This window comes from Megalops cyprinoides, chromosome 10 (assembly GCF_013368585.1).
Source record: "Megalops cyprinoides isolate fMegCyp1 chromosome 10, fMegCyp1.pri, whole genome shotgun sequence".
NCBI classification, from domain to species: domain Eukaryota; kingdom Metazoa; phylum Chordata; class Actinopteri; order Elopiformes; family Megalopidae; genus Megalops; species Megalops cyprinoides.
The window spans coordinates 22,746,176-22,773,951 of NC_050592.1; the positions used below are offsets into that span (position 1 = coordinate 22,746,176).

The following is a 27,776-nucleotide window of genomic DNA, read 5'->3' on the forward strand; positions in this document are numbered from 1 at the left end:
TGAAACTTTATCTGTCGTTTCATCAGTTCTGAATGAAGATGAGGGAAATCTGTTCATTCTAATGAAAAGAGCCGTATCTCCCACTCACGCTGGAGTCCAATAGGGCCTGTTTGTTGTTCCTCAGTGAGGTCCACGCCCTCCCATCTGACTCCACAAAGCCTAGCCAGGAGGCTGCTTTTGGTATCTCTAAAGTCAGTGGTGTTTCTGCCAGTCCTTTTGATAATGCATTGAAATAAATGAAAGGTTGCAGCACAGCAGTGAGTAGTCATTTATTTACTCTGAAAACAGGTACACAGGTTGTGGCAAGAAACTGGTAAGACACCATAACAAGACACTGGAAAAATACTGGTGTGAGAGAGATCTTTTTTTTTCCTCTCATTTTCTCTTTTGATTACACACAAAGTAGCACAGCGAGAGATACAGATTGATTTAACTCTATAGTATGATACCACGGTCAAAAAACGACACTACAGATCAGAGAGCGTGGACAGACTACGGACACAGCCATCCAGATGATGGGACAATCAGCTCAACGCGAGGACCTCGAGAAGCGGGCGGAACGTATGACGGCGTTTAACCACAGCGTTAACAGCATGGAGGAAGCCAAAGGTGGACGTTTCCCCACTTCTCCCACTTCCTTCTGAGCCATTTCAGTACCATCATGGCCGTCTTGCTGCTTCCCAGTCTGTCAGTCGATTGCCCAAGCGTTCCTAACTATGAGTCCAAAGTTCTGCATCCACCCAGTGAAGCTGCCGAGAGGGGTTTCAGCGTATTGCCGAGGTCGCAATCACTCCCGTGATTTTCGTGGAAAGTAAAAATTCTCTCCTTGACTATTGCTTTTAAATTTCTGAAAAGCTGGAGGGGGGTCCCTTTGCACAATGCCAGGAACGACGGTGACAGGGAGACTGATGAGGGTACCGACGCACCGTCTGGCAGGGTCTGGAAGCTCATTTATTCTGCATGCCCTGGCAGTGACGGAGTGACAGAGCGGACTGTCTGGGAGGGGGAGAGGGGAGACGGAAGGGGTGGGGGGACTGAATCACCCAGAGGTCTGTCACAGAGAGCGCCTTCTTTAATTAAGAACCAGTCTGGACTGGGTGATGTCCACTTTTAATACTCTGATCCCCATTGCATCACACCTACTTGTTTTTTTCCCCAAGTTCCATTGAGGTCATTTTGGACAACAAAGTTGTCCATGGCTGTGGGGTGGGGGTGGGGGCGATCATGCTAAGTCCCGACTTGGTGGTTACTCGTGGTCACACCAGAGAGTGCAGTGTGGCCACTGCAGCTGCATGCATGATTCTTCAGCCCATGAAGCTCAAGTCCTGCTGAGGTCTATACTGCAGTGCAACAAAGCTAAGCCAAGCCTGCAGACTGATAGCGAGGACCAGACTGTTTTAATACAGTTGGTTCCAGATGAACGCGTACATGTCCGAGGGCAATAGGAGCCTATGGGCAGTTACATCCCAGATGATATTAAGGATCATGATGTTTTCATAGTTTAAGCTTTGTAACTCCATGAGTCTTGAACCCCCAGAGTTGAGAGATGTCAAAGACAAAGCGTCACTACGTCACAATAGCAATGACCCTGTACAGTGGACAGGGGCATTATGGGTAGTCTGAGAGGATGAAAAGGAGGACTGGAGAACAGTTATGATGTATAAGGGAGTCTAGTCAGTAACAGTCAACATTACAGCACTTCAGTGACCCAGGCGCTGTCTATACTGTCGAAGCGTACAATCCCCCAAGAGGGCAGAGGTGACTGGCACTTGGCTTTGTCCTCTAAGAGGCAGGACTTCTCTCATCTCTTACCAACACCTTCAGGAGGAAAGGTTATTTACAGTAACTGTTCAGTGTGTGGTCTCTCGGATGATCGTGAATGACCGTCAGGTTGAGCTTTTTTGTGGGGGAGAGGGTAGTCATTGGCACGGGTGGTATGTGGAGGTGGGGACAGGATGTTGGGGGGTGTGGAGATGAACACCCCGTCCTCACACCCCGTTGATGAGCAGCGTGGTCGGCGAGGAGAGCCGGGCCAGGCTGAAACGGTCGCGCTCAGCATTCTTGACGTTGTCCGTCTTGGCGCGCTTGAGGGCCAGGCGTGCGAAACAGCTCTCCAGGCCAGCACTCTTCTTGTGGTTGGTGGTGTTGTTGTTGAGGACATTGTCCAGTTCACTCTCAGCCCCTTCTGCCCGGTCACCTGCAAGCAGACAGAGGTTGACAAGCAGTGAGCAGCCAGTCAGAGCTCCAGACACCAGACACATCAGCACAAAGGAGGTCAGGTCATCGTCTTAGAGAAAGAGCGCTATCCTTCCCATAGAAAAGTTGCAGAATGACAATCACAGCTAGAAACATTTTGGCAAGATGGGGAAACAGGAACAGGGTCAGGTGTCCTGGACTCACCCATCATGAGCAAAGTTGGAATGAAATGAATCCCGTTTCCTAAACCTTGGTAGATGAATGTTTCCTAAACTTTGGTAGATCAATGTTTTAAAATATTGTTCACTGCCACTGATTTCAGCAGACTAGTTATGTGCTGTATGTGTCTGCTCAATAGTTTGGTTCTTTGACATTATTTAGATCTTTTATAAGTAATGTCATAGTATGATGGTGTCATAAGTCTAGGTAGGCAAAGTTTCTACCCATTCTGGAAACTATGAACAATATGTAAATTAATATAAAACAAAATTACATAAAACTATTCAATAAAATATTCCATCTGTGTAGCAGATTTGAACTACAATAACCTACTTGAGTAACTTTGCAGAGACACAGGAACACAGTAACTTTGTGCAGGGACACAGATCAGAAATGATGGATTTCACTGCAGTTTTGCTAGCCTGTTATTTCTTTTTCAGTGAAAGTGCACAACAGCTCCCAGTCACAATGACAAATAGGCTTCCCAGCAGGTGCCGGTGTCAGCCAATCAGGGACCAGCTGAAGATACTGCGATTTGTCACGATGAGCAAGGATACACACATGCACAAAACACACACACAGAATCGCTGAGTCATACGCATTCTTAGACACACACACTCTCTCACCTCGCTCCAGGTCACACTCGGGCGAGGACGCCCCGCTGCACTCGCTCCGCGGGCCCAGGACGGGCGAGATGAGCCCGAAATCAGACAGGGAGATGGGACTGGGCAGGTCCAGGCTGCTGGGACGAGAGGTGGGCGAAGGGGAGGGTGAGGAGGAGGAGGAGGGTGAGGGAGAGGAAGAGGCGAAGGGGCAAGCCAGGTCCACAGGGGTGGTGTTCCCGGAGCTCAGGCTGCAGGTGGACTGGGTCTCTGAGTCCTCCTCCGACATGGCACTGCCACAGTTCTCATCCTCAAAGGACTCCGACGCCACTGCAATGATCAGGGAAACCCCTGCATTCACACTGGCTAAGAGACAGTTTACCAGTTTACTTAATCAGGCAAAAAATAATGCATCAAGGCAACAAGTAGTCTTAGCTGGTAGATTTTTAAATATATTAAGTGATCACACACTTTACCACTCCAGTACTGTTGCATTAGTTTAGAGATCTAGAGAACTGATAAAAAATGAAACTTCTGCATGTAACAGATGTTTCATGGCTTCCTGCATAAGAAAAAAGAAAACAAAGCCTACTAGTTATTGACAAATAAAAATAAAAATTTGATAATGGAATTAAAATAGCTCTACATCTCTTGTAACTCCTTAACAGAAGTAACACTGCAAACCATGCATTTAAATACAATATGCAAGCCACTATTTTTTCCATCATGGTACTGCAATCCAAAGGCATTTATTTCGGACCTTTTTCTCTCAACCAACAATTCAATGCTTTGACTGATGAGCAATCATCTCCCCTCAGTAAAAGAAACAAAATATAAACAACAATTTTCCTACAAATGGAATGGAACAACATCTCATTTTATAAAGAAAATCTCCAAGTAACATTATGGCCTGAGTGCAGCATGCAGCATTTCTGATGCCTTGGCCTGCAGAAATACCTGAGCTCTCTTTCCAGGAGTCCTGCTATGAAAGTGGGGCACTGTCCTCTCAGATAGCACAGCTCCACTGTAAATCAGAAATGCCTATTGTATCTTATCTCTATTCCATGGTTAATTAATCTTGTAGCCCTAAAGAGAGACTTCTTCCAATGTGTGTAACCCTAAAGACAGACTTCCTTTTGTCTCAACTGAGAGATGTGATTGGTTCCTAGTTGTTGTTCTGAACCCCCAGAAGGGCTGATTTTTACATTCAGATTATCAATCCAGCATGGCTGCTCAACTAATGTCCAACATCCTCATAATGTAGCAGTGTTGTCATGGGAAGGTGGTAATATTTCTGGAGCATTACTGCTGCTTGGCAACATCACATAGAGGCTAGATCTAGAGGACCTAATTATCCACAGCTGACTGAATTATATAATAATGTAATAAATCAGACTTCTTCCTTGTGACCCAATAAAAGGTAGTAGGGAAGGCTTACAGGATAAAACCCAGGGACTGGGATAAAACCCACTGTTGGACACACTAATCACTTATTCTCTTCAAAGCAACTGATCTACTGTGACCATGAGGCACTTTTTGATCTTTTTGAAACACTCTCGACTATAATGGATTCATCTGCTGTGTAGCTGACAGGGTTTTGCAGCCCAGGTGGCAGGGTGCCCATGGCCTCCCAACATCTCAGTACATCAGTGACACCGGGCAGCAGGGGGTGGTCCGGCCAACAGCAGCAGCCGCGCTGTGCCATGTCGTGCCACACCACCTTCACAGCCTAGAAACAGGCACTTTGCAGTCCACAGTCCCTGACAGCCTCTCCAGCCACTTTCGCTGACGCTAATCTGACGTCTTGACATTTTACAAATAACCACGGAGAGTGAAGTACATTAGCAAATGCTGTCTCTCCCATCTGCAAAAATAGCTGTATAAATAGGGATATGAATTCTGTGGACAGTGGAAAAACCTCTCAGGTCAGCCAACTGGTTTAGTGACAGTGACAACCCTTGCAACAGTGGAACTGGATTACAGTGACAGTAAAAGCCAGGCTGCATAACACCCTTTATTTTCTTTTTTGTGGCCTGTCATTATTCTGTCTCGCTTAGTCACTTTGAATTGGTTCAAGTCTTGAGTCAGTTTCATGGTGTCAGAGGCAAGATTCCCATCAAGCAGCAAGACCCACACACACGCACACACACACGCACCCTGGTGTGACGGATGAGGTGTGCACCTACCACAAATATTTTAAGAGTAAGCATTTGCCCAGAATCAAATCACTGCACTGACAATTAATGCACTATTATGTTTAGTATATTTAATTTGATCAGGTGGGCTGAAATGAGGGTTCCAGAACATAGGCAACAAAGCACCAGGATAAAATCTCTGAATTCATCCTTTAAAAAAAAAAACATACAACATTAGTTTATTTCATCTTTTTTTGGTCTGTTCTGCTTCTCTGACCTAATGCAACAGTGAGAATACTCCATCAGATCCAAAGGCACAATCATTCAATCATCCGAGCTAAATGGCCTGAGGTTTGAACGCTTTGTCACTTCACACTCACTAGATATGCCGTCAGACTCCATCTTGAAGCTGGCGATGTCGTCCCCGGGGCCGCCGTCGCCCTCGGCACCCACGCCCCGCCCCCGGGGCCCCATGGCCGAGGAGCGGCGACGCTCGTGGATCTCGTCAGAGATCATCTCCAGGTTGCGCAGTGCCGTCTTGTACTCGCCCTTGGCCAGGGTCAGCTTGGCCTGCAGGTCGTCCACGTTCTTCTTCAGTTGCTGCAGAGACAAAGGCAGTGAAGAGCACTGGTCAGAGGAGATGCGGGGGGGCAAGACTGACCTCCTTTTCTAGATGAAGGACGCTTTCTCAGCGTGTCCCCATAATGAATGCAGCGTGTGCCGACACAGAAAAGCGCACAAGACAATGCACTTCGTTAGAAACCATGAGGCTGGAAGTTCAAATCCACTATCGTTACACCAATAAGCAATTACATTACTGATGAAATGCCCGAGTAAAAAATTCCTACTGTACAAAAGGCACATATGTAAAATGTGAGCAAAGTGGGCTATATTCAAAATTGGGAAAAAGGTCTCTATTCAGCAAATAAATAACATAATGCAATCTGAACTTCATGGTGCTAACTGATTTAACTGACTCGACTCTCAAACACGCACTGGGGCCATTACCCTTTCCTTCATTTCACTGATGTCAAATGAAGTTTGACAGAAACACATCAATAACAACCACCAAAAACAACACAGAAATGCCCATACCTCCAACTGTAGGTAGTATTTTGCCTTCAGTTCAAAATAGGGCCTGAGAGAGAGAGAGAGAGAGAGAGAGAGAGAGAGAGAGAGATTCAGCAATAAAAGTCTGCATATCACTGTCCAAATCACCATGGCAACCGGAGGCCTAAGGAAAAACTCCATCACGATGAGCTGTTAAATTCCGTGAGCTCCCTGAGGAGGGTAAGGTTTGGCCTGCAAAAACAGAGCGTGTCATCGTCCTCTCATTTACACGCCACCAAGGCACTACCGTGCAGCTGGCAAGCACCGCGGCCCACCGAGCACCTGCCGGAAAAATAAACAGCCAACCCCAAAAACCGGGCCCTCACAGACCTCACAGAAGGGGAGCCCCTGTCCAGATCAGGATCTCACCTCTCTGCCCTTAAACCGACATGACCATTCAGTCCAAGCACAGCAGCTGAAGCAATGAGGCAGCGCCTCATTGTGTCAGCGCAGCAGGTTTCTCTTTCTGGTTATCGTCAGCGGCAGGGTTTCATACACGTGGAGGTGTCTGAGGGATGACTGAAGATGGCTAAGTCACGGTGGTGGTCATCTCTGCAGTTCACTGGTTTCACAGAATTCGTAACACAGAGGCGCAGTTCACTAATGGAACTGCCGGGAGAAGCCCTGAGGCAAGGTAGCGCAAAGAGTGCACTGTGCCCTGCAGTCCAAACTGTGCATACCACCACTGCATGTCTCACACACACACACATTACAGATTGCTGAGTGATGTTCACATTTAGCAAAGTGCATTAAAGTCTGCACAGTGCCTCTACCACTCAGCGGTCATTGTCTGGTCAGTGCCCCTCGAGCGGTCAGCTTAGGCGGTCAGTGCCCACTCACTTAGATTTGTTGATGGTGCGTTTCAGCTTCTTCTCCAGCTGCTTCATGCGGCTCATGGCTGCGTTGTACTTCGCTGCCGTCTCCTTGTGCACCAGCTCACTGCGTGTCTTAGTCTGCTCCGCCTCCATCACCTGCAACAGTCAAAGAGGAAGCATGCTCAGCCTACCTGTGCTTCCAAACCATGTTTGATCAGTTCATTGGGTTCTTGTTTATCCTCAGCAGCTAATTCATCCTTTTTCTTTTCTTCATTTGATCGTCTCCTAAAGCACTGTCACATGCTCTTACGTCATGTGTTTATTTGTTACAGCAATCTGCGCTTTCTTGAGACAATGTTACATAACGTCTTCCATGAACCCAGTATCCTAATGAAATCAAGGGTGGCCCACATTGTTGACACATCTCTTAGGACATGACCTCCATGTGATAATAGCAGCAGTGCCCAACAGCAAACACTTGCATGGGTGTGGAGTTTAAAGCAGTGTATGATGACACTTATGCTGAAATGATGCAGGGCCGCTGAACCCCACTCACCCTCTGGGTGGCGTGGTTGAGCATCTCCTGCCAGGCTGAGTCGAACTGCCGCTTGTCCTCCTCCAGCAGCCTCTGTTCAGCCAGTGCGATGGTCTCCTTGGCAGCACGCAGCACCTCTGTGGCCCTCTGGAAGTCCTGCGTGGCTCTCTGGGCCTCCAGCTGGGCCTGAGGACACAGGGAGAGACACAGGGCACATCAAGAATACAACAGCAGAGATACAGCACGTCAATAACATAACATCAGAGATACAGCATGTCAAGAATATATCAGAGATACAGCACGTCAAGAACATAACATCAGAGATACAGCATGTCAAGAATATAACATAACATCAGAGATACAGCACGTCAAGAATACATCAGAGATACACCACATCTAGAATATAACATAACATCAGAGATATAGCAAGTCAAGAATATAACATCAGAGATACAGCACGTCAAGAATATAACAAGTAGATATGAACTTCCATACAATCAAAGCATGGGGGTCACATGTTTGATCTGGTAGCAGTGCTTTATTTTGCTTGGAGTCCGACAAAGGGATCACCCCCCCTCATGTGGACATCATAAACAGGGAAAAGAAAGAGGAAGATCAGGCGGAGAAGGGACGCCAAAAACTGCTGATGTGGAAAGAAAATGATAACTGTGATTTTTATAGTCACAGACGGGACCAGGTTGTCTATGTTTGGTTCAATGCATAGGGACTGTCTGTAAATTTGCTTCTTGACTGTTTATTTGAAACCTCAAATGACATCAGAGATACAGCATGTCAAGAATATAACATAAAATCAGGGATACAGCATGTCAAGAATATAACACAACATCAGAGATACAGCCCGTCAGGTCAGGGACACAGTGAATCAAAGATATGGCACATCAGTTATACAGTATGTCAGGGATACATAACGTCAGGTATGAGGCATGGATAGCCAGGCCTTATGTCGCCATCAAATATTTACCAGTCTGTCTGGCAGCCATATCAGCCGTGATAAACTCCCACAACATCCCAACCCCCACCCAACTGCACTCGGGCATCCTTCTCTCCCTGCTCAGCCTACACTTCACAATCACTGTGACTCATTCTTCGTGACGTACCTCACCAACTGACACTCTGGACCACTTTCAAGACAGCGCCCACATTTCACTACAATTTAGTATTGTTTGAGCCAGTTTTATGGCATCATCGAGAGGGATTTTACAGAATGTCCACAGAGAGCTGTGAGTGCAGTATCCCTCCCAATCCTCTCTGCTCACCCTAACTGGCAACCCCAATCTAAAAAGCCATCTGTTGTGTTTGACTCAGCCAAATAAAAACTGTCACTCAAAACCTGCACTAACATGCATATGCACACACAAACACGTGTGCAACCAGAACATACACACATATGCACATGCACACACACATACGCAGGCAAGTATACACACACAAATACAGAGTTTCAAATATATTCACACATTCCCATTTTGGTGAATTCTGTAAACAAACTTCTCTCTGTGTTCAAAAAAACAGTATTGTGAATATTGGATACACAGTGACTGATACAGACAGAAACACATGTTTTGAAACTTTATAGCTCACATCACAGTTCACCGTTATATTTTGCTGGATATAAAAACAGATAAAAGGAATAAAAGAAATAACTATATATGTGTAATAGCAAATACAATGAAACAGCAAGGCTGACCCCCCACGAAACCCAAACAGTATAAGGTGCTTTTGCCATTTGATGACAAGATCTGTAAGATACTGTTTGACGTTATTTGTTTTTCCCTTGACACAGTGCGGTCTATACAGCATATCTGGCTGCAGGCAGAAGATGAAGTTTACACCATGTCTAATGTCTTATGCCACAGGCTGTCATGTAAGTTTGTTGTAAACTTTTGTCAACTGTGTTCAGACCGGACTAAGATCATATTTGGAAGGAAGATTTTTTTTATTTGAAGAAGAAATTCATTACAGGTTAGGTTTAGGGACAATGTTAAGGATAGGACTAAGGCCCAAGGATCTTGATCTACTTGAAACACAATGACTACTTTTACAAAAAGAGTGTAAAAGCTCCAGCCATGGGATAGAGTTCCACCCTGCAGCCACACCATTCTCAGCCTACAGCTAATCAACAGGCAAACTGAGCAGCACCCATCCCTTCCTCACTCAGCTAATAAAGTGATTCCAGAGTAGGTAGAAGGAACATCAGAACTGCTCCAGTGCTATAATCCTTCCCCATTTCTAACTCCACACAGTCTAATCTTTTACTCACTTACGAATGGAAAATGTCTTTTCTGACTTTAATACAGTAAGCCGTTTATTTACCCTTTGGGATCTAGTGAAGTTGCTTAGCGATCAGAGACACACCAATTGCACACAGAGGCATAATTTTGAAAGATTTTTGGCCATGTGGTTTTAAACAGCTCACTGTCTGGCTAACTTTAAACCCTGCTAAACAGATAAGCAGGCATGGATTGGGATTTTATTTTTGCTGAAGTTCAAGAAGTTGGTTCTTGCTGAGAGAATGCTTTTCCCAATATCTTGATGACTTTCTTCTATAGAGATTTGTTAAAGTGAAATTACCATTTGCTCAAAAGGCATGTTAAGATTGACTCAAAGAGGAAGATAGGCAGTAATCTGAAACATGGGCAAAATAGGGGCCTTCAGTGCATTCTATCAAGCATTTCACAAGTCTGTTATTCAAATCTGAACTGCACACTTTAGAGACAAGAGTTGGTTCATTAAATCTGAAAATGCAAATTTTCAATGTCTAAATTGATATGAAAAACATAAATAATAAAAATTTTCACTTTCCCTGGTTCAAAGAATTAAACTTCACATTTATGTTGACAAATAACAAGGCAGATGTGGACACAGAAGAAGAATCCACATTGACCCAATTCTGCGTCTCAGTTGGAAAATCTCCTTTGATTTGGTCAATCAAAACACTTTCCCTGGGTTTATTTTTAGTGAGGAATGCCTCTGTGCACTTTAAGTACCTAGCCCAAAGAAACAATGATGTCTCAACCGGAACCCACAACCTTCCAACTATAGTCCACAGCTCTAACCACAATTCCAAACTGGTTCCAATTGCTTTCCATGACAGGACACTTGTACATGTGCAAGGAAATTCACACGCACTACAGAAAAAAAACAACACAAGCCTCTCTGTGTCCTATACTGCTATGGACCCTCCTCCACCCCCACTCAAAACCCAAGGATCATCAATGCCAGACATTGCGTCTTTGAGAACCCCCTAAATTTGATTATCCGCTCTCCTCCCTGAACCATACAGCTTGACCCTCATTCTGATCACATGGTGGATGGTTTAGACACGCCTGATGTCTGAAAAGGGTAGGACATCACCCTGTTTGTCAAGTCTCATGTGGAAACGTGACTCGTTTGGAAACGTGCTGTGATATGTATCTTGCACACCATACATCCCTGATCCACAACAAACAAACCTCCACTCTCGTTCCCTGGTGGAGTTTTCTGCAGCTGTTCTGTATCTTCGATGAACATGTTGGGGTAAGATGTCCTGACGCTCTGGTGCTCTACATGATGCTGCTGTGTTATGGCATACTCTACTGAAAAGTAACTCAGCAAGAATACCCCCAGAGAATCACGGTCCTATTGCTTCATCTCAAAAGATGAACAGAAACTGGCAGCTGAAATGAAGCAAACAGACGCTTGGTACACAATATAATTGGAGAGCGCAGTCCCAGGCCTGACAGTAAATGATGAGGTGGTCTATGGGGCTGGACGTACGTAATGCTATAGCGTACTCCTATGCATATTTAAATGCCCACTCTGACTCCAATGTGCAGTATACCTGGAGGGATGTCTGAAAGGGGTTTGCTTGCTCCATAGCTGCAGCTTGCTGGCCAGAAATTCAGTGAACATCCATGCATGTCTCCCAACACACTGAGGCCAGGGCTAATGTCAATTGGCTAATGCCAGGGCTCTGTTCTAGGTTTCCTTTCTTCTGAAGGGCTGCAAAGAGGAAAAAAAATAATTCTCGCCTAACCTGCCTGACTGAACCTTCTTGGGGGGGAGGGGGGGGGGTTGCTTTCTGAATTAAGTGGAAGTGATTGGAAAGCAGATTCAGGAGCATGTGTGTGGAGGGGGGATGGTATTGTGTGCATGCTGCACTTTGGTGACTGAGCGGATGTCCTTCTCAAAGCAGATAAACTGTCCTCTGTGATATACAGCCCCTTACCAGCAGATCCGATCCATCTCTCACAGAAAGACACACGGACTTTCAATTTCATTCTCCCCCTTTAGATGCTCTTGTTTCTTCCTCAGAATCACACAGCTCTGTTCAATACAGATGACATCACTCTCTCTTGCTCTCTTTCACTGTCTCTCTCTTCTGCCTTCTCTCTCTCTCCCTCCTTTATCCACACCTGTTATTTTTAGCTCTAACTTCAAAGACACAGGGAAGAGGTGAGTGAAAACATAGCTGATCTGGGATCAGTGGCCCTTTTGTAAATTTCCAGTGCTGGAGAGAACAGACAGGATAATCAGGGCAGAGCGAGGGGGACATAAAGCTGCAGTCAGTCAAGCAGTTGGAGCCCAGGGAAAAAGAAAGCGGAATTCTGGGTATTCTCACTCTACTGCCTGAAAGCTGGAGAGACATGAAAAGGCCAGTACTGCGCAGCTACTCCTCCTCCTCCTCCTCCTCCTCCACTCCACTGGCTCCAGTTCCATCTCATCTCCACTGTCAGAAGGAGATTATACAAACTGAGGAGCTGCACGCCAATGGCAGCTACCCAGGTCACTACAAGTGGCCTCCCAGACTCCCTAGGACCCCTCCTCCCCCACCACATACACACACACAAACACACACACACACACACACACGCACACACACACACACACACACACACACACATCAAGCTAGGGAGTCCAGTAGAAAAGTCTGGAACATAAATATTGAGTCTTTCCTCCATGAGTTACAGTGCAACCAGCAGTGTTTCTTCCCCAATTCCTTAACTTGCAAATCAGTAATATGACATCAACGTACAGATACCATAACACCAATATGATACGACATCAGTGTATGGTGGCAACTGTAACCATGTAACCAATCTATGTCAATGAGAGAGGAACTCCTCAATGTGGAAAATTCACTGAAACAATCACAAGGATGCCATTACATTACATTATTGGCATTTAGCAGACGCTCTTATCCAGAGCGACTTACAATATTATCCATTTATACAGCTGGATATTTTACTGAGGCAATTCGGGGTTAAGTACTTTGCCCAAGGGTACAGCAGCAGTGCCCCAGTGGGGAATCAAACCAGCAATCTTTCAGTCACGAGTCCTGCTCCTTAACCACTATGCTACACTTTCTCTCTCTCAGCATGTATCCGTAAGGTTGCAAAACAATACAAATACTGTGCGCACACACACATGCTCACACACGCTCACACGCTCACACACACACACACACACACACAACCTTGTATTCTCTATGAACTTCTCTGAAAAATACAGTGTAGGCTGCACAGCATAGTTTATAGATTTTGACTTCAGTTTCTCATTTATACTAATTTCATATTCTGTTTATTCATTTTCCTTCTATCCCGATATTAAGCCAATTTTGCATTTCTGTGCTGCATCACACTCTTCTACCACTGCATCCTACATCAAAGCCTCATCTGCTCCCAATGTGAAACACATCAGCTGCAACAGAGATACAGCACACGCAGCAGAAGATGCCTACAGTTTATGAATAGCATCACCCAATACCCTTGCCATGGTGTTTCTTTGTGAATAAAGAATGCTGATCTCGCACAGCACCCTTTCAATTATTTACCGCTCATGTTCGGCACGGCCTAAGAGAATTCATTAAGTTAACGGGCACGTGTTGAAACAAACTGCCCCTTAAACTCATCTGCTTCTCTTCCATGGCAACATGTTCAAGATTCTTTGAACTGAAACAGTTATAACCCAGGTCAGAAATGTGGCAATGTTTGCAAAAAAAAAAACCTACTGTGACTAGCCCTGCTGTCACCACAGGTAAAGAGAGTCATTTTCGACGCTTTTGGTCCATATCATGAGCCTTTGAAGAAAAGAAATATACCACCTTCTACCTTCTACTTACATTGAAAAGGAAACAAATGAACTTGTTTTGTTCTCTGGTTTTGATCCATTAAAAATCATCAACTCAGAGGCCAATTTTAACTGGAGGCAATTAGCTCACAGGGACCACATCAGCACATGTTAAAACAGACAGCCAGCAATTCCATTTCATCTGAGTGGCAATGAGTCTTAACCGGTTCATCTCTCCACGGTCATGCTCCGCCAAACAGCAACCATGACCTTCCTTTGTTTTCCCTCCCCTGCCCCACATATCTGTCCAAAGACCAGAGTAGCAATGCCTGTGTGTAGGAGCCACTGAGGTCAGGCTGGCATGTTTCAGTGGCTGTGCCAAGTGGAAATCTTCTGTAACGCAGGTTTTAGAACTCAACTGCACTATCACACTCCGTCATAAAATCTGTTATGCAACATAATAGGGCTATATTGCAGAAATACTGTATGTTAAACATGGGAGTTTCCTCCCCTAGAAATCTGGTTACATAACCTCACTAACCAACACATGTTGGTTAGTGCACCTGAGACCAGGTGAGAACACCATAGGCCAGACTGGCTAAAAGAAGGTCTCCCCATCCCTGTCGCAGTCCACTCAGCGGAGCTTATGGAATTGCACCAATTTCATTACTGATTTTTACAGCTCTTGGCTCAGGGACAATGCATTGTGCAATTATTGTTTTACAAGCCAGATGTATTCAGTTTGCGCATATCCAGCACAATTTCGCTGCCTTCACTTTCAGAACACTGCGAGTCATACATCCAACAAAAGAGAGGTCCACAGACCACAGCTACCAATGTCAATTGGTCGTAACACAATGTCCCAATTTTTTAATTATTACATGAATTATTTGAACAATTACATTGCTCTTCTTTAGCCATAGCTCTTTTTAGATCTACCTTAGGAGGGCACCTGTATAGGGTGCTAGGCCAACAGTGTGGGGTATGGGGGAAAGTGATTTCATGGTGTAGGGAAATGTGTCACAAATCAAATTCATCTCTAGGTACCCAGGGATCTGAGCCCCCAGTCCTCCACCGAGGGCCCCACCACACACACACACACACACACACACACACACAGTCTATACCCCTCACCCCCACCCAAGGTAGGTAGCGCGTAACAGTGAGCTCGGCTCTTTAAAGGTCTGAGACGACCTTGCTGCTCCACTCCAGCAGAGTAGTAATTACCGACGATAATGAGCTGAGCAGGGGAGCGGGACGCAGGCTGGGCCCCAGCCCCCGCCACAGCGCATCACCATCAGACACGGCCCAGTCTGGATCTCATCTCGCCCAGGAGAGGGGCAGCCATCCTAACAGCATGAAAACGCAGACGGCTGTGGGTCGGCCCAGTCCCGGTTAGCAAAACAAGCCACCCTAAGGCAAGGTCAGTAACCACAGACTCCCCTCTGCCGACCCCTGTGGACATCTTCCTACAGGAAGTCCAGATGACGCAATGCTGTCCGGCACACACTGCGACCACACTATCTGACAGGTTTCAGGTTGGCATGGAGACAGCCAGTGCTGTGGGCTTTGGTGCTTGCCTAGAGCCCTCATAACATTAAGTCCACACAGCTAAAGCTGCCTACAAAAGAAAGCTGTATGTTTAGTCAAAATCAGACTGAAACTAATCTTAAAATTCTGAGAACACAGCTCAGTGGTATCCCTGTAGCTATTGGGAAAAAGAGTTAGACAGCTCTTGCCTCCAGTTTTCCTGGGTGATGCTGTGTTATAGTCTGTGTACCCTGAACATGACGCTAAAAAATCTCAACAGTCAAGGTTTCTGACAATGAAATGTGAATTTGTGACATCACTTGTTCATTACTTGTTCTCCATCAGTCATATTCTTTATGCTTTTATGTTGTATGGAGCCACTTTAGCAACACTGCCTTAAGAGTCACCTAGAAAAAAATGACGTTTGACTTCAAACTGTTTTTTTTTTTTTTTAAGATTTTCGCCCACCACAGAAGACAGCCATGTAATCTGTGGAGCATGTCAAATTCTGATCGACTTACTTACGTTGAACAACTTGTGCTTTCACTGAGCAGAGAGAAAGTGGAGGGATGTATATTTCATGAGGGAGAAAAACATTCTAGTCATTAAACTTCCCAAAACCAAACCCAGCACTTAGAAAGTTGAGCTGCAAAAAACTCAGTCTGACCTACTTTTGATTCTCTGGTCCACACTAACACGGGAGATGAAATATCGCACACACAGCAAGAAAGTCCTCTTCAAACCATTCCACCTTCCATATTGTACTCACTGCTATACATTTTAAGACTTACAGTTTATGAAATGAAAATGATTTCACTTTTATTGTAACTGCTTAAAAAAGTCCTTGCCAAAAACAACTAATATCTGATCACCTATTTTATAATCTATCATCTATTTCACCAATTCTGTGTTAATTCACACATGCTTTTTGCAAGACATATTTCATTTCATGAAGCAAACTATATAACTTTATAATCCAGCCTTTCAAAAACACATCAAAGTAATTTATGCAACCACCACAGAAATGACAAATACTGCTAACATAATCTCCATCACTGCTGCAATCTAGCAAATTATACCATTCTGAGGAAAATTAGAAACAGGGGGGATGTAGAGTAGCTTCTACTATTTTCGATAGTGGCTTTTAGATTTCCAATATTTTAATTAACCAGGTTTCCAGGCTTCAGATTCACAGGAATACCACAAAAGAGAAGAGACATTTCAACTATAGTAGCATTTATTTCAAAGCAGCTGATTACAATTTAAAAGACACCTGGCAAACACAAGTCAAGTAGACTTGAAGCTGAGAAGCAGTCAAGACAAACTTAGCAAAGAAATCATGATAGCATAATATCTTATACTACAAGAGTATTCAACATTTTTGAAAGAAGATGATCACTGGTGACTTCACTTACACATCACAATGGTAAGACAAACTCTCAGTTGGGTAGATTGCACAACTGACACAATAGAATAATTGCTCCGTATAAAGGTCAAATTCAGGTACATTTTGACAGATTCAGGTACATCTGAAAAGCATGCATTTGGTTGATCTTGGTAAATTTCCAATATGGCAGGTGAAAAGTAAACAAAACAAGGCTAAACTCAGACAAAACCTTGGTTGCAGATATGAATAAATACACAGTATGTTCCTCACACCGGGGCTGCCCTCAGTCACAATGTAAACAACAGATTGCTAGAACATCTGTGCTCAGGAGTAGGATATATCAGTTAGCCACAGTTAGCCACAAAGGAATTTTACAAGACATTTTTAGGCCCCAAAGCCTTAGATCAACATAGTGCATACAGACACACATTCTGTTCCTCTCTCAACACTCCGCACTGCTCCCCAGAGGAAAGAGCCTCTCTCGTTACATTATTAATCACCAACCGCCTTTTTAAACCCCTGACAATCCACAGACCAATTAATTCCAGCCAGCGTTACAGAACTGGCTATTAGACACTCACCCTGCCTGAAGTCTGACCAATAGGCTAATCTGAAACCTACTCCATTTTGAGATTTATGATTTTAATCGAGCCACATATTGTCCATCCCTGATTTCCATGGCCACACATAACCAGTACCTTGTTCTGATAACATTTACTTCTCTACACACTAAAGGGTCACCTTTTACACAACAGTCCATCTACAAAAACATGTATAAATGATGTTTCATTTCATTGCATTTGATAAACTGTATATATTAGGACAACCTCTATGTGACGTGTGTGCCAAACAACAAGCCTTAGAAGCATGATATACAAATCTGTCTATCTTTGTTTAGAATATAGTAAGGTGAGGCCTACGATGGATACAACCTATACTTGGTAACACCTATGGTTATTAATACGTGGTACAACAAGAGCAATACTAATACCAGTAATATCACTAGCACTGATGTTAATATTAATACAAAAATAACATGCCTTTACTGCATGGTAATGTGAATCAGCCTGAAGCAGAGAGAGCTAGATAAGGAAGTGTGTGGTTTAATAATGCAAAGACTGCAGGAAGGGGTTCCCTGACAAACCCCACAACAGCCCTGTACAGATTACAAAATTAGATTTGAGTAAAAATAATGGGGAGAGAGAGAGAGAGAGAGAGAGTGTGTGTGTGTGTGTGTGTGTGTGTGTGTGTGTGTGTGGGGGGGGGGGGGGGGGGGGGGGGTTATATCATTTTCTTTAGAGGATGTGAGATCCCTTCCTCTAATTAAGGAATACATCTATGTATTATGTATATGCTATATGCCTCATGTCAGAATATATTCAATTCTATTTACACAGACATGTAATTGGCAGTGTATTTCAAAGCCACATCATCCCAATGATGGCTTCTCACTTAATGAATTACTACATGCAAAGACAGGATATTCTTTAATATTCACAAAAATGTGCTGCACTATGACTCTAAAAATGATGAGCAGCTCCTGAGTGGCTCAGCTGGTTAAGGCACTCGTTCTGAGTGTAGGCTGAGTGTTCAAGCCAGCATCTCTCACGCTTCAACACTCCTGTGTGAATACAGAGTGTATCAGATTGAGGCAAGCTTTATGCAAAATTGGCAATGCAAGCATGTAAAAGGCAGGATAATCAGTGCAGTCTGTACGTGAGTTCATTTGAAAGTGGGCCATTACATCTCACTTGTGTACACCCACCTCCCCCATGTGCCTCGTACAGGTGTGCGATTCAAGGACAGGGCTGACGGAGCACGCCAGCGGGAGCTGCCTTTCCAAAGCCTCCCCTTGATTTGATCTATCAACCAATCGAGCAGTGAGGTCACCTGACGGGCCAGCAGCTGGACAGGCCGCACGTGCCCTGCGCACGAGCATGCCACCAGCAAACGCGGCAACAGTGTCCGTGCATGACTGGCATCTATAAAACTAAGACCTCCTAATCCCTCTGCCTTTGTTGTTTTCACTGCAGGGAACAGGGTTACAGATCATATTTATTCCATTCCTGCTGTGAACCGAGGATGTGCGCTCTTCCACTCACAGTACATTGGATAGTGACCGCAGTTCCACTCTACCCAAAGTTCCCTGCTTATCATTTTTTTTGTGCACCACTCAAACAGTCCATTTCCCAGCTGTCATTATCATAATTTCTGCACTGAGAGAGGGTGGCAGCCTCACAAAGAGCAGCCGCCTCTCCAAGAATGGTGACGATGAATAACTCTGGCTGTGTGTAGAGCCCGAAAAAGAACACACAAATGATCACAACAGTCTAATGAAAAGCTAGAAAAACACATTAACTAACAGCGCCTCAGCTTTGAGGAAAGGCCAAGCAAATTTCACTGGTGATCCTCAGACAGCTGAATAGTGGCACTTTATCAAACCACTTTACGGCCGCACAGTTTGACTGGGAAAGGAGTAATACTCTATTGATTTTCCAAAATGATTAAATGAGGATAAAACCTTCACCCCTCACCACCCCTCCCCACCATATCCAAGACATCACCCTCACTGACCTCTCTTTGAGGGAGCTTAACATCGACATAAACATTTCCCTTCTCAGCTAGACACAACAGCCACATCAACGTCAATAGAGGACAAATGAAGGCCTTGTCTCATTTATAAAGGCCATGCGACTTCCTCCTTCAGACAGTAGCAGTCGTTTCAGTCTGTGGATATTGACGTGTGCTGCCTGTTAAATGTCATTCATGACTGTTAATTAATTATAAAGCCAACTAAACAGTCTGCACTTATTTGATATTTGTCCAAACCCATGGCTTAGGTTAAATAGATTACTTCACTTCATTGTACTTGAACAAAAAAATACAATGAAGTACAGAAGCACAGAGAAGATAAGATATATGTGACTCAACAGTCAATAGGACAACATCAGCATCCAACCACAAGCATTTTCAAAAACAAGCCCTTTCATTTTTCACTCAGAATGTTTGCTGTATAAAGTCTATAATAACACTGGGATAAAATTCTGACTGAAGCACACTTTTTTTGCAAGCAGTGCTATATATGACCCAACAACAATTTTTCAAAACAGTGGCACAGGTGGTGCTCCAAATCAAAAGCCATATTACAGGCTACACATCAGAAAGCCTGTATTGTAAGTATTGCACCCATTGCTACAAAACTACTGCTAGTACCACTTCTACTGCCAATACCACTCAGTAAAACTGACTGAGCTGATACTGAACTGATACCTTTTTCCATATTTGGCTCCAACATGCACTGTAGGGCATGTAACATAACAGGCAGGGGTTAAATAAAGAAACAACATCACATGATATGGCACTAACCAGCTCCAAATCCAGAGTGGCTGAAGGATATAACTGCCCACTGCCGTGCCAAATGGAAAAATGTGGGGAAGAGTCTACTATTGCTCATGATAAAAAAAAATTAACATCTTCCCCAGGCAAAGAGAATAATTATTCACCCAAATGTCATACCCCTCCCTGCCTTTGAGCCAAGAAAAAGAAGAGGTTTTGGTTTGGATACAGACTACTTGCTACCAAGCATCAGCAGCCTTACAGAGAGGTGACGTGTGCTCAGCTAATTAGCCTCAGCTGAGTTCCACTAATAACAACCTCACAGGTATGCCTGCAGCCCAAGCCAGTGAAATGCAACTTTGTTTGGGAAACGCCTTTTTACTTTGGTCCCTGAGGGAGACAAGGCAAGGCAATGCCTTTGGAAAAAAGACAAGGGGCCATCTTTGTCTTCCTTGGGGGGTAGTTAGTACCCTTGGGATCATCAGCTCAATTTACCAACAGACTTGAAAAGGGAAATCCCCTTTAGAAACCATGCAGAAACATGAAAATTGAATAAGACTCCTTCTTGCCTTGAGTGAGTTTCTGTGCTTGGGAGTTCAGGGGAATGCTAGGGAGTGTCTGGGTCTCTCATAGTTAAGTGCTTGCTTTATCTCAGAGAGATAGAAAAGAGAGTGAAATATTGAGGATAGAGCTTATTCAAATTTCATCCCAGTTCCCCCTTAGGTACCTCGAAACAGCCTGTAAACCTCCCTCTCCCTTCTGCCTCCCCACAGAGGCGAGTGCCAAAAACTTGTCTGCTCAGCAAAAGAACCAGGCCAGCAAATCTCTGTGTTTCATGCTGCAGCAGCCAGCAACAGGCAGAGGAGACATTTGAATTCAGCATACTGCAGCTCATCCCATTTTCTTCATGCTGAGGAAGATGCCCATTTCTTTGTCAGCAGTGTGGACCCATGGTGTTGGAAACACCAGACACAATGCTCATTCAAAAATGTCCAGGTTCTTCCACTTCTGTGTGCATTTCTCCTACTCTCATCTGACCAAAGCCAGCAGCATATGTAGAGTTTATGAGTAACATGATTTGTCAAATGAGCAAGTGAAAAATATCCGTTAAGAGTGCACGCTTGCATTGGCACTCAACTGGATTACTGAATGACAACATTCACCAGGAACCAAACAGTCAAAGGCCGAATCCCCTCACCTGACGAGCCACCCGCCGGGCCTCCCAGTATGGTTTGGAATCCTCCACCGCCTTTCCAATCTTCTTAACCAGCTCATCCAGCTTCACCGTGGCCTCCACCAGCACCGAGCGAAACTTCTGCCGTGCATCCTGCATACAAGGGAGACATACAGGTGAGCTGTCAGGTATTGTCAATCACATCCTGTGGTTAAGCATCAAACCAAACCTCTCTCTGCAAAACTTTTATCCCCCTTCATGACCCTTGTCCTAACCAATAAGCAACACCAGAAAACACAACAAAGACATCATAAAGGGTTTGCTTCTAGCTTCTCTTTTTTTCGACTTTTGCTCTTTGTTTAGAAATCTAGGTCCCACGCAATATCTGGCCAAAAGGAAATTAAGATAAACAACTTCTAGGAATTTAAAGAAGTGAAATTTAAGTAGAGACAATAATCAGGCTTTCTGCGTCTGTGAAAAGAGCCGTGTCTACAAATTCAATTTAGACAGATCAAGTTACAGGGCAGTTACGCCAAAACAGGCTTCAGAGACAGACAAACAAGAGACCAGCACAAAACTTCATAACAAGCGCAACATTACTTCTTTCACACTGAAGCCCAAACCATGTCAGCAAAGCATTTTATGCAATATGTGCAAGCTTACACCAACCTCCACGCATTCTACACAGGGGAGCACATTGTCCCAGGAGATTAAACTGGAGCTGGGACCTGTCACTATGACCACATAAATTTCATGTCAGTCAGAGGTGGTTAACACTTGGCAGGCCTCTGGCAACAGACCCTGATGCTAATCATGAACCAAGAGCTATGAGGGTGCTATTTTGCCACACAAAGATCTAGTAGAATTAACAATTGGCAAGAGGGAGAAAGAGACACCGCTTTCTGAGATATCATAAATTTTAAACATTTTTTATATAACATAGCTTTTCCTTTCAAGTACTTGACCACCCATTTCAATGAATTATCCTTGTAATTTGGTCAGTGTGTGAATGTCACTTTCCACATTTTGACAATGGTTTAAAGAGAGCTAGTTAAATAGAGTGTGACCTAGTCAACCAGGAGTTTTCTTTCTTTCTGAGTTTCTTAACCATGCTGCAGAGTGAATCCCTGGAGGTAACATGAGGGAAGCAATACTCCTGCCTCTGTTAAACAATGGAATCCAATACTGTGGTGTGTCAAAATAGGTACCCAGTGGTCAAACTCATTTTGGGAAAAGTGAAGCAAACCCAAAATTCTCCCATACAAATATGGGAGTGTTTACAATTTCATGTTTCTTCTCTCACAGCAGACCTTAAAAACCAGCTGAAGGAAACTATACCATCAGAAATCTGCTTTTTCTAAACAACACAGTGACATCAGGGGGGATTTCAGAAGCCACTGCCTCACAGAGGCCTGTAATCACCAAAAACACCCTGTCATTGTGCCAGGTTAGCGGGGCACAGCTGCACTGAAATCTGTCCTCTGACAATGAATATATATGGAGATACAGTAATCAGCAGGGGTTGATTGGGCACGGCCCCCAACCCACTCAGCACCACACATTCACACACATGGGCGTGCGCACACACACACACACACACACACATGCACACACACACACACACACACACACACAAATGCAGACACGCACACATACCACCTCTTCTAAATTTTGAGCTCAGCAAGACATATTTACAGTGTCACAAATGCACCACCTGGCATGGCAGATAAGGACAGGGAATTGTCCTGATTTCTCCCCACCTCCTACAGCTGAGGGGCTGAGACACAAAGGGTGAGACCCTGTAGAGCTGTGGCACTGCTGCCTGGCCCAGTCTCAACACCTCCAGCCCTGGATCAGTCTCCTCAGCCTGAACATAAGCAGGGGCAAAGCACAAAAATTTATAATGGAGACACAAATGGGTCAGAAGAGGCTGCACCTGTCCTGGGTTGGAAATATACCCGCAGGGCTTGTGAAACACCTGAGCCTCTTCCCTAACATTACCTGTCAGCATTAATGCTTGCTCCATGCTTACGCATTTAATCGTGTTTGACACCAGCGCGTGAACTGCATGTGCAGCCACAACACGCTAGAGGTTGAGCTGGAAACGGGGACGTGCTCCGTTGGACAGGCGACGACGCGGCACTAACCACCAGACGAGTCTGCATTTAGGACGTGGCAAAAAGGGTGCGCTGCACCGCGGCTGTTTAATGCAGCATTACTGTGTCCGTTCACGAGACCAAACAAGAATTCAGCACAAGCAGAGTCAAATCAGACTGCGTTCCAAATTACATGGTGCAAACACACGACCGTGGAGGGCTACCAGCCCATCATGCTGTCTTCTCCTCGCTCTCACCTCTCCTCTCCTCTCTCCTTCACTGCCTCCCTGTCTCACTCTCGCTCTCCCCTCCTATATGGATGACGTAAGGCTGCGGTGCTAGCACTCTGTCCCCCACACCTCGGGGTACAGAGCAGATCCACACTGGAACTCAGACACACCTTGGCTCCCCAAAATTGTATCCTTGGCATTCTGCACCTTCAGCTAAACAGTGGATTATTCTGATCCCTCTACATGCTACTCTGACCACGAGAAAAAAAGTTGCAAACCTTGCGTGTATGGTGCAAAATACCGGTTCTGTGAAAAAGTAATATAGTCCTGGAATTATAACTGAATCAATCAGGCGTTAACATGATAATGTCTACTTACACTGGGGCCAAGACGCACGTTTGCAAACATGATTCAATTGCACCCATGCACTATGCACTGTCAACAAACAGAAGCCGGCCGACCAAATCTTTTTATCCCATTGGAGTTTTCCCAATTAAAGGGCTGATCAGAGACAGCATGTCATGGGTTGAGGCAGGGGAATAAAGGAGGGGGTCTCCACAGAACTCTGTTTGTGTTCAGGGAGTTCAGGAAGTTCAGGAAGTTCAACTTTCTTCAGATATGACAATAACTACAGCCCTATCTATCTGCATTCATAGAGTGGATAACAATGAAACAGCATTACGACAAATGTAACTTCAAGCTGATGGAATAAGAGGAGCAATTACAAAATGACAACCGAGAACAAATTATCTATACTGGTCGTATAAAAATAACATGTTTCAGGTAAGTTTGTGAACTAAGAAATATCTTGATGCAACACCTTGTAATTAAATTTGGTAAGCTTTCACACATAATAACAATCTGTTCCATGTCGTAATATCACTATTTTGCCAAAAATACTGTATATATGGTACAGGGAAGGTGTGCTCGAATAATGTTTTACTTCAGAAAACAGTAATGGAAAAATGGGCTATTTTCGATTTACAGTGTACATGCTGATGTTCCAGTATACTCTGATTTGACCTTTTTATTTGGATAAATATCTCTGAGGCAAGCGCTTCTTGTTTTTCCTCCAACTGGCAGTTAAAATTGATTGAAATTCTCTCATTGTAATGCCGATTTAGCCTATATAATTTATTTTATTTTTTCCTTTTCTTCTTATGTTTTCTACTTTTTCTAGTTTTTCACTTTTCTACTTTTTTATTTTATTCTTTTTCTTCTTCTTTTATACTTTCTTATTTTCTTCCCATTACTGCATTGCATTTCTAGAAGAAGAAATGCTATTGTCAATACATAAAAACAACTTTGGACAATGAAATTCATGTGTGTGGCACAATTACCATTCAAAGGAGTAAAATAAGAAAGCAATAAGAAAGGCATTAAGAGTACACATTTCCATAGCACACAGCTAATTGCCCACTTCCTGCCTGTGGCATTTACTAAAACATTCGTCATTAAAATCATATCCCTAATTGTGGGTGAATTAAGCAATCAAGGAAACCAACGATATCAGAAACATCTGCAGCAAACAAATGTTGAGCAGTAGGTCCAAATAGGCTGTGTTCATTCTCTCACCCAATAAGGGAGGAAAGAGGACCACCACAGGTGGAGACTCAGAGAGGCGTGTACAGCCTCTAACAGTCATGCTGTGTCTCAGGCTGTTGCGGTCAAACCCAATGTGGACACTGATGGCTTCCCTTCTGCCAGGTCTGGATTGGGAAGTCCTGAATATTTTCCAGCCTCCCAGCCCCACATGTACTTAACCCACAAAGCAATGTGCGTCACTTAACAATCAGTTTACAGCAGCCAAAGATCAATGGCACAATTACACAAGTGTGGTCATGCTAGCAGCCAACTTCCATAAAGCCTCAAGATCGGTTTTTAAAGAGGACATTAACATACATATTTTTCAGTATTGCTACAGAAAATATATTACAATGGGGTGATTAGCTCAGATGATTATTTCAGAACTTTTTAAAAGGGTCAAAGGGTTATACAAAGATGCACCTTAAAAAACTCACAAGAAATAGTCAAAATAATTACAAAGTAAAATTGCCTAATGCACACATATTTACCTCAAGGACTGCATATGAAGTCATGATACTAAGACATGATAACTACTACTCTCTAACATACAGACACAAAAGCCCAAGCAGTCACATACCGATACATACACACACAGTAAACACCATCACTTGCAATGAAACATTTCTCTACACTTTCAACATCAGCAATAATTCACACCACATATACTTAAACAGACAGTTTTGGGGACACATTATTATGGTTTCCTTGGGATCAGAGGTTGTTTTCTACCTGGAGTTTTTGAAGTAACTCAACCACGTGAAAAGAGGACAACAGCGCAGCAAATAGCATGTTTGAACAGTATTGCAATAGGCATACCTCCAGTTCTGTCTCACATCGATTGATATCGTCTGTGGATTGGTTCAGTTTCTCTAACTCCCCCTGTTTGGAGAACAGAAGAAACAGAGATTGAGTGAGAGGGGGAGGGGAGAGCAAGAGAGAGAGAGGAATGTTAAATCTGAAAAGGAAGTGAACAACATCTGGAGTATGTTAAGCCTTGAACAGAAAGTGGACGTTTTTGCAGAGAGGCAGTGCAAGATTCTGGACAAAAACAAGGGTCATTTTCACAGTCTGCAGGCTTGTAGGGGCTGCAGGGGCTGAATTATCATTTACAATCTACCCATGCATGTTGTTTAGCAAAACAAATGTGAACATCAGTAATCATCACACATCAATCATATTGTTTCAGTGCTGAGCTGAGGAGTAATGATGCAATATAGCCATCAGTAGGCTTTCATGCTATTTTAGCTCCTATTTTTGCTGCAGCTGCCAGATGAAGATTTTGGTGGACCAAAACGTCTGGTTACTGTTTTACAAAAAGACACTGAAGAGTAAACACAGTGTACAAGCCCTAATCAGAAATGATTCCCAATGTCGTTAGATTTCTCAGAAGTGCCAAAAATATCAAATGACGCACAAGTTCCATGAAATGAATGCAGAGATTTAAGATACAGTAAAATCAGACCATGGATGGGATTCGAGCATGGTTTAAAAATGTGATATGTAGCCCAGTTAACACCTGGCTCCAACATTAAGTTATGAAAAAACACAGCAACGTATTAACTAAATTACAAATTTTGGGGTGGGTTCAGCAGATTGCAACCAAAACACGTCTGGAAGTTTGACGTAAGATAGGTGTACTTGTCTTAGAAACCTACCGACAAAGCAACATAGCCTACAAAAAACGCGAATATTGGAACCGCAAAGCAGTGTGAGTCACGGCAGAGGACACGTTGGGAGGGTAACAAGGACGTTGTTGTGCCAACAAGTCAGCAAGGTGCAATGCTGGGCTGGCTGTCACGAGGATATGCTTTTTCAGTACCAAGACAATCGATTTTATCGCCTCTCTAGTTAAATTGATCCGGAGATCATGTGGGCTTAACCAGACTGCCAAAATAACAAGCAATTACATAGAAGACATCATATTTCATCATATTTGTCCTAGTTTATCATTAGCTGGATGCATTATTGAAGATATGTCATTTCGGCGCACCGACTGAAGCATGTTACTACATGTTACCTTACTTCTGATGGGCACATTTTATCCTTCTACCTAAAATTAAGTTTGCTCGAGCTGCAATATGCTACTGGCCGGCCAAATAAATCTGCAGCTGACGGTCCGCAGGTCTATCTGGGTATCACCTTAGTACGTCGCTCAAGCGAACACAACCTTACTTGCGGCAACTTTGACCAACCGCGCGACCTGTCGTTAAATACCATACAGAAATTGCTAGCTGTTTTAAAAACGGTTTGCAACACATTAAAATAGAGAATAATCAACCCCGAAATAGACCGAAGAGGTATACAGCCACAGCAATCCAAATTTGTGGCTTTCGGGCTTCTGATTTCATTGATTGATCTATTGTATTGTTTTCTTTTTATGGTTTCTTTTACCTGGATTCTGGGATCCACTTCTTCATCCTCTGGTGATTCTAAATCTTCGTCTGGTCTATTTCCCTTCTCTAAATTGTCCATTTTAGACAATTTGTGTCAATTTTTGTCGTCTGCTTGGAACAATGCAAATCCTGCGCTATAGCTACGCCGAGTTAGACTGATTGCTTTGGTTCTACAAGCACGTTGTTCCTCTCCGTTAGCAGTCAAATGCGACGTCTTCAAGAACATGCATTGCAAAGTCAATAAACGAATACAAAAAGACACTGAAAAGGTCTACGGTATATCCATCGAAACAACGGAGCGCCAGCGATGTCCTTTACCCACAGTGCAAAGGACTGGATTGAGACTCAAACGCTCTTTTCCT

The 27,776-nt window shown here is 43.9% G+C and overlaps 1 protein-coding gene across 1 annotated transcript; it reads right to left on the reverse strand.

Annotated features, from left to right (window-relative positions):
- Positions 1–256: 256 nt before the first annotated feature.
- sh3bp5b (SH3-domain binding protein 5b (BTK-associated)) lies at positions 257–27,776 on the reverse strand. Its single transcript, XM_036539098.1, has 9 exons — positions 27,413–27,776; positions 25,838–25,900; positions 21,133–21,261; positions 7,634–7,798; positions 7,103–7,233; positions 6,248–6,290; positions 5,533–5,752; positions 3,042–3,347; positions 257–2,197 (listed from the first exon to the last, which is right to left on the reverse strand). Exons 1-9 carry the CDS (start codon positions 27,491–27,493, stop codon positions 1,989–1,991), a joined length of 1,347 nt encoding a protein of 448 aa, XP_036394991.1. The 5' UTR covers positions 27,494–27,776; the 3' UTR covers positions 257–1,988.

Excerpts from the sequence above, each read along its gene's own strand:
- sh3bp5b (XM_036539098.1), bottom strand. The coding sequence starts at position 27,493 with ATGGACAATTTAGAGAAGGGAAATAGACCAGACGAAGATTTAGAATCA. Across the intron at positions 7,799-21,132 it reads CCCGGCGGGTGGCTCGTCAG|GCCCAGCTGGAGGCCCAGAG; the intron begins GTGAGGGGATTC and ends CTGTGTCCTCAG. Across the intron at positions 7,234-7,633 it reads TCAACCACGCCACCCAGAGG|GTGATGGAGGCGGAGCAGAC; the intron begins GTGAGTGGGGTT and ends TGACTGTTGCAG.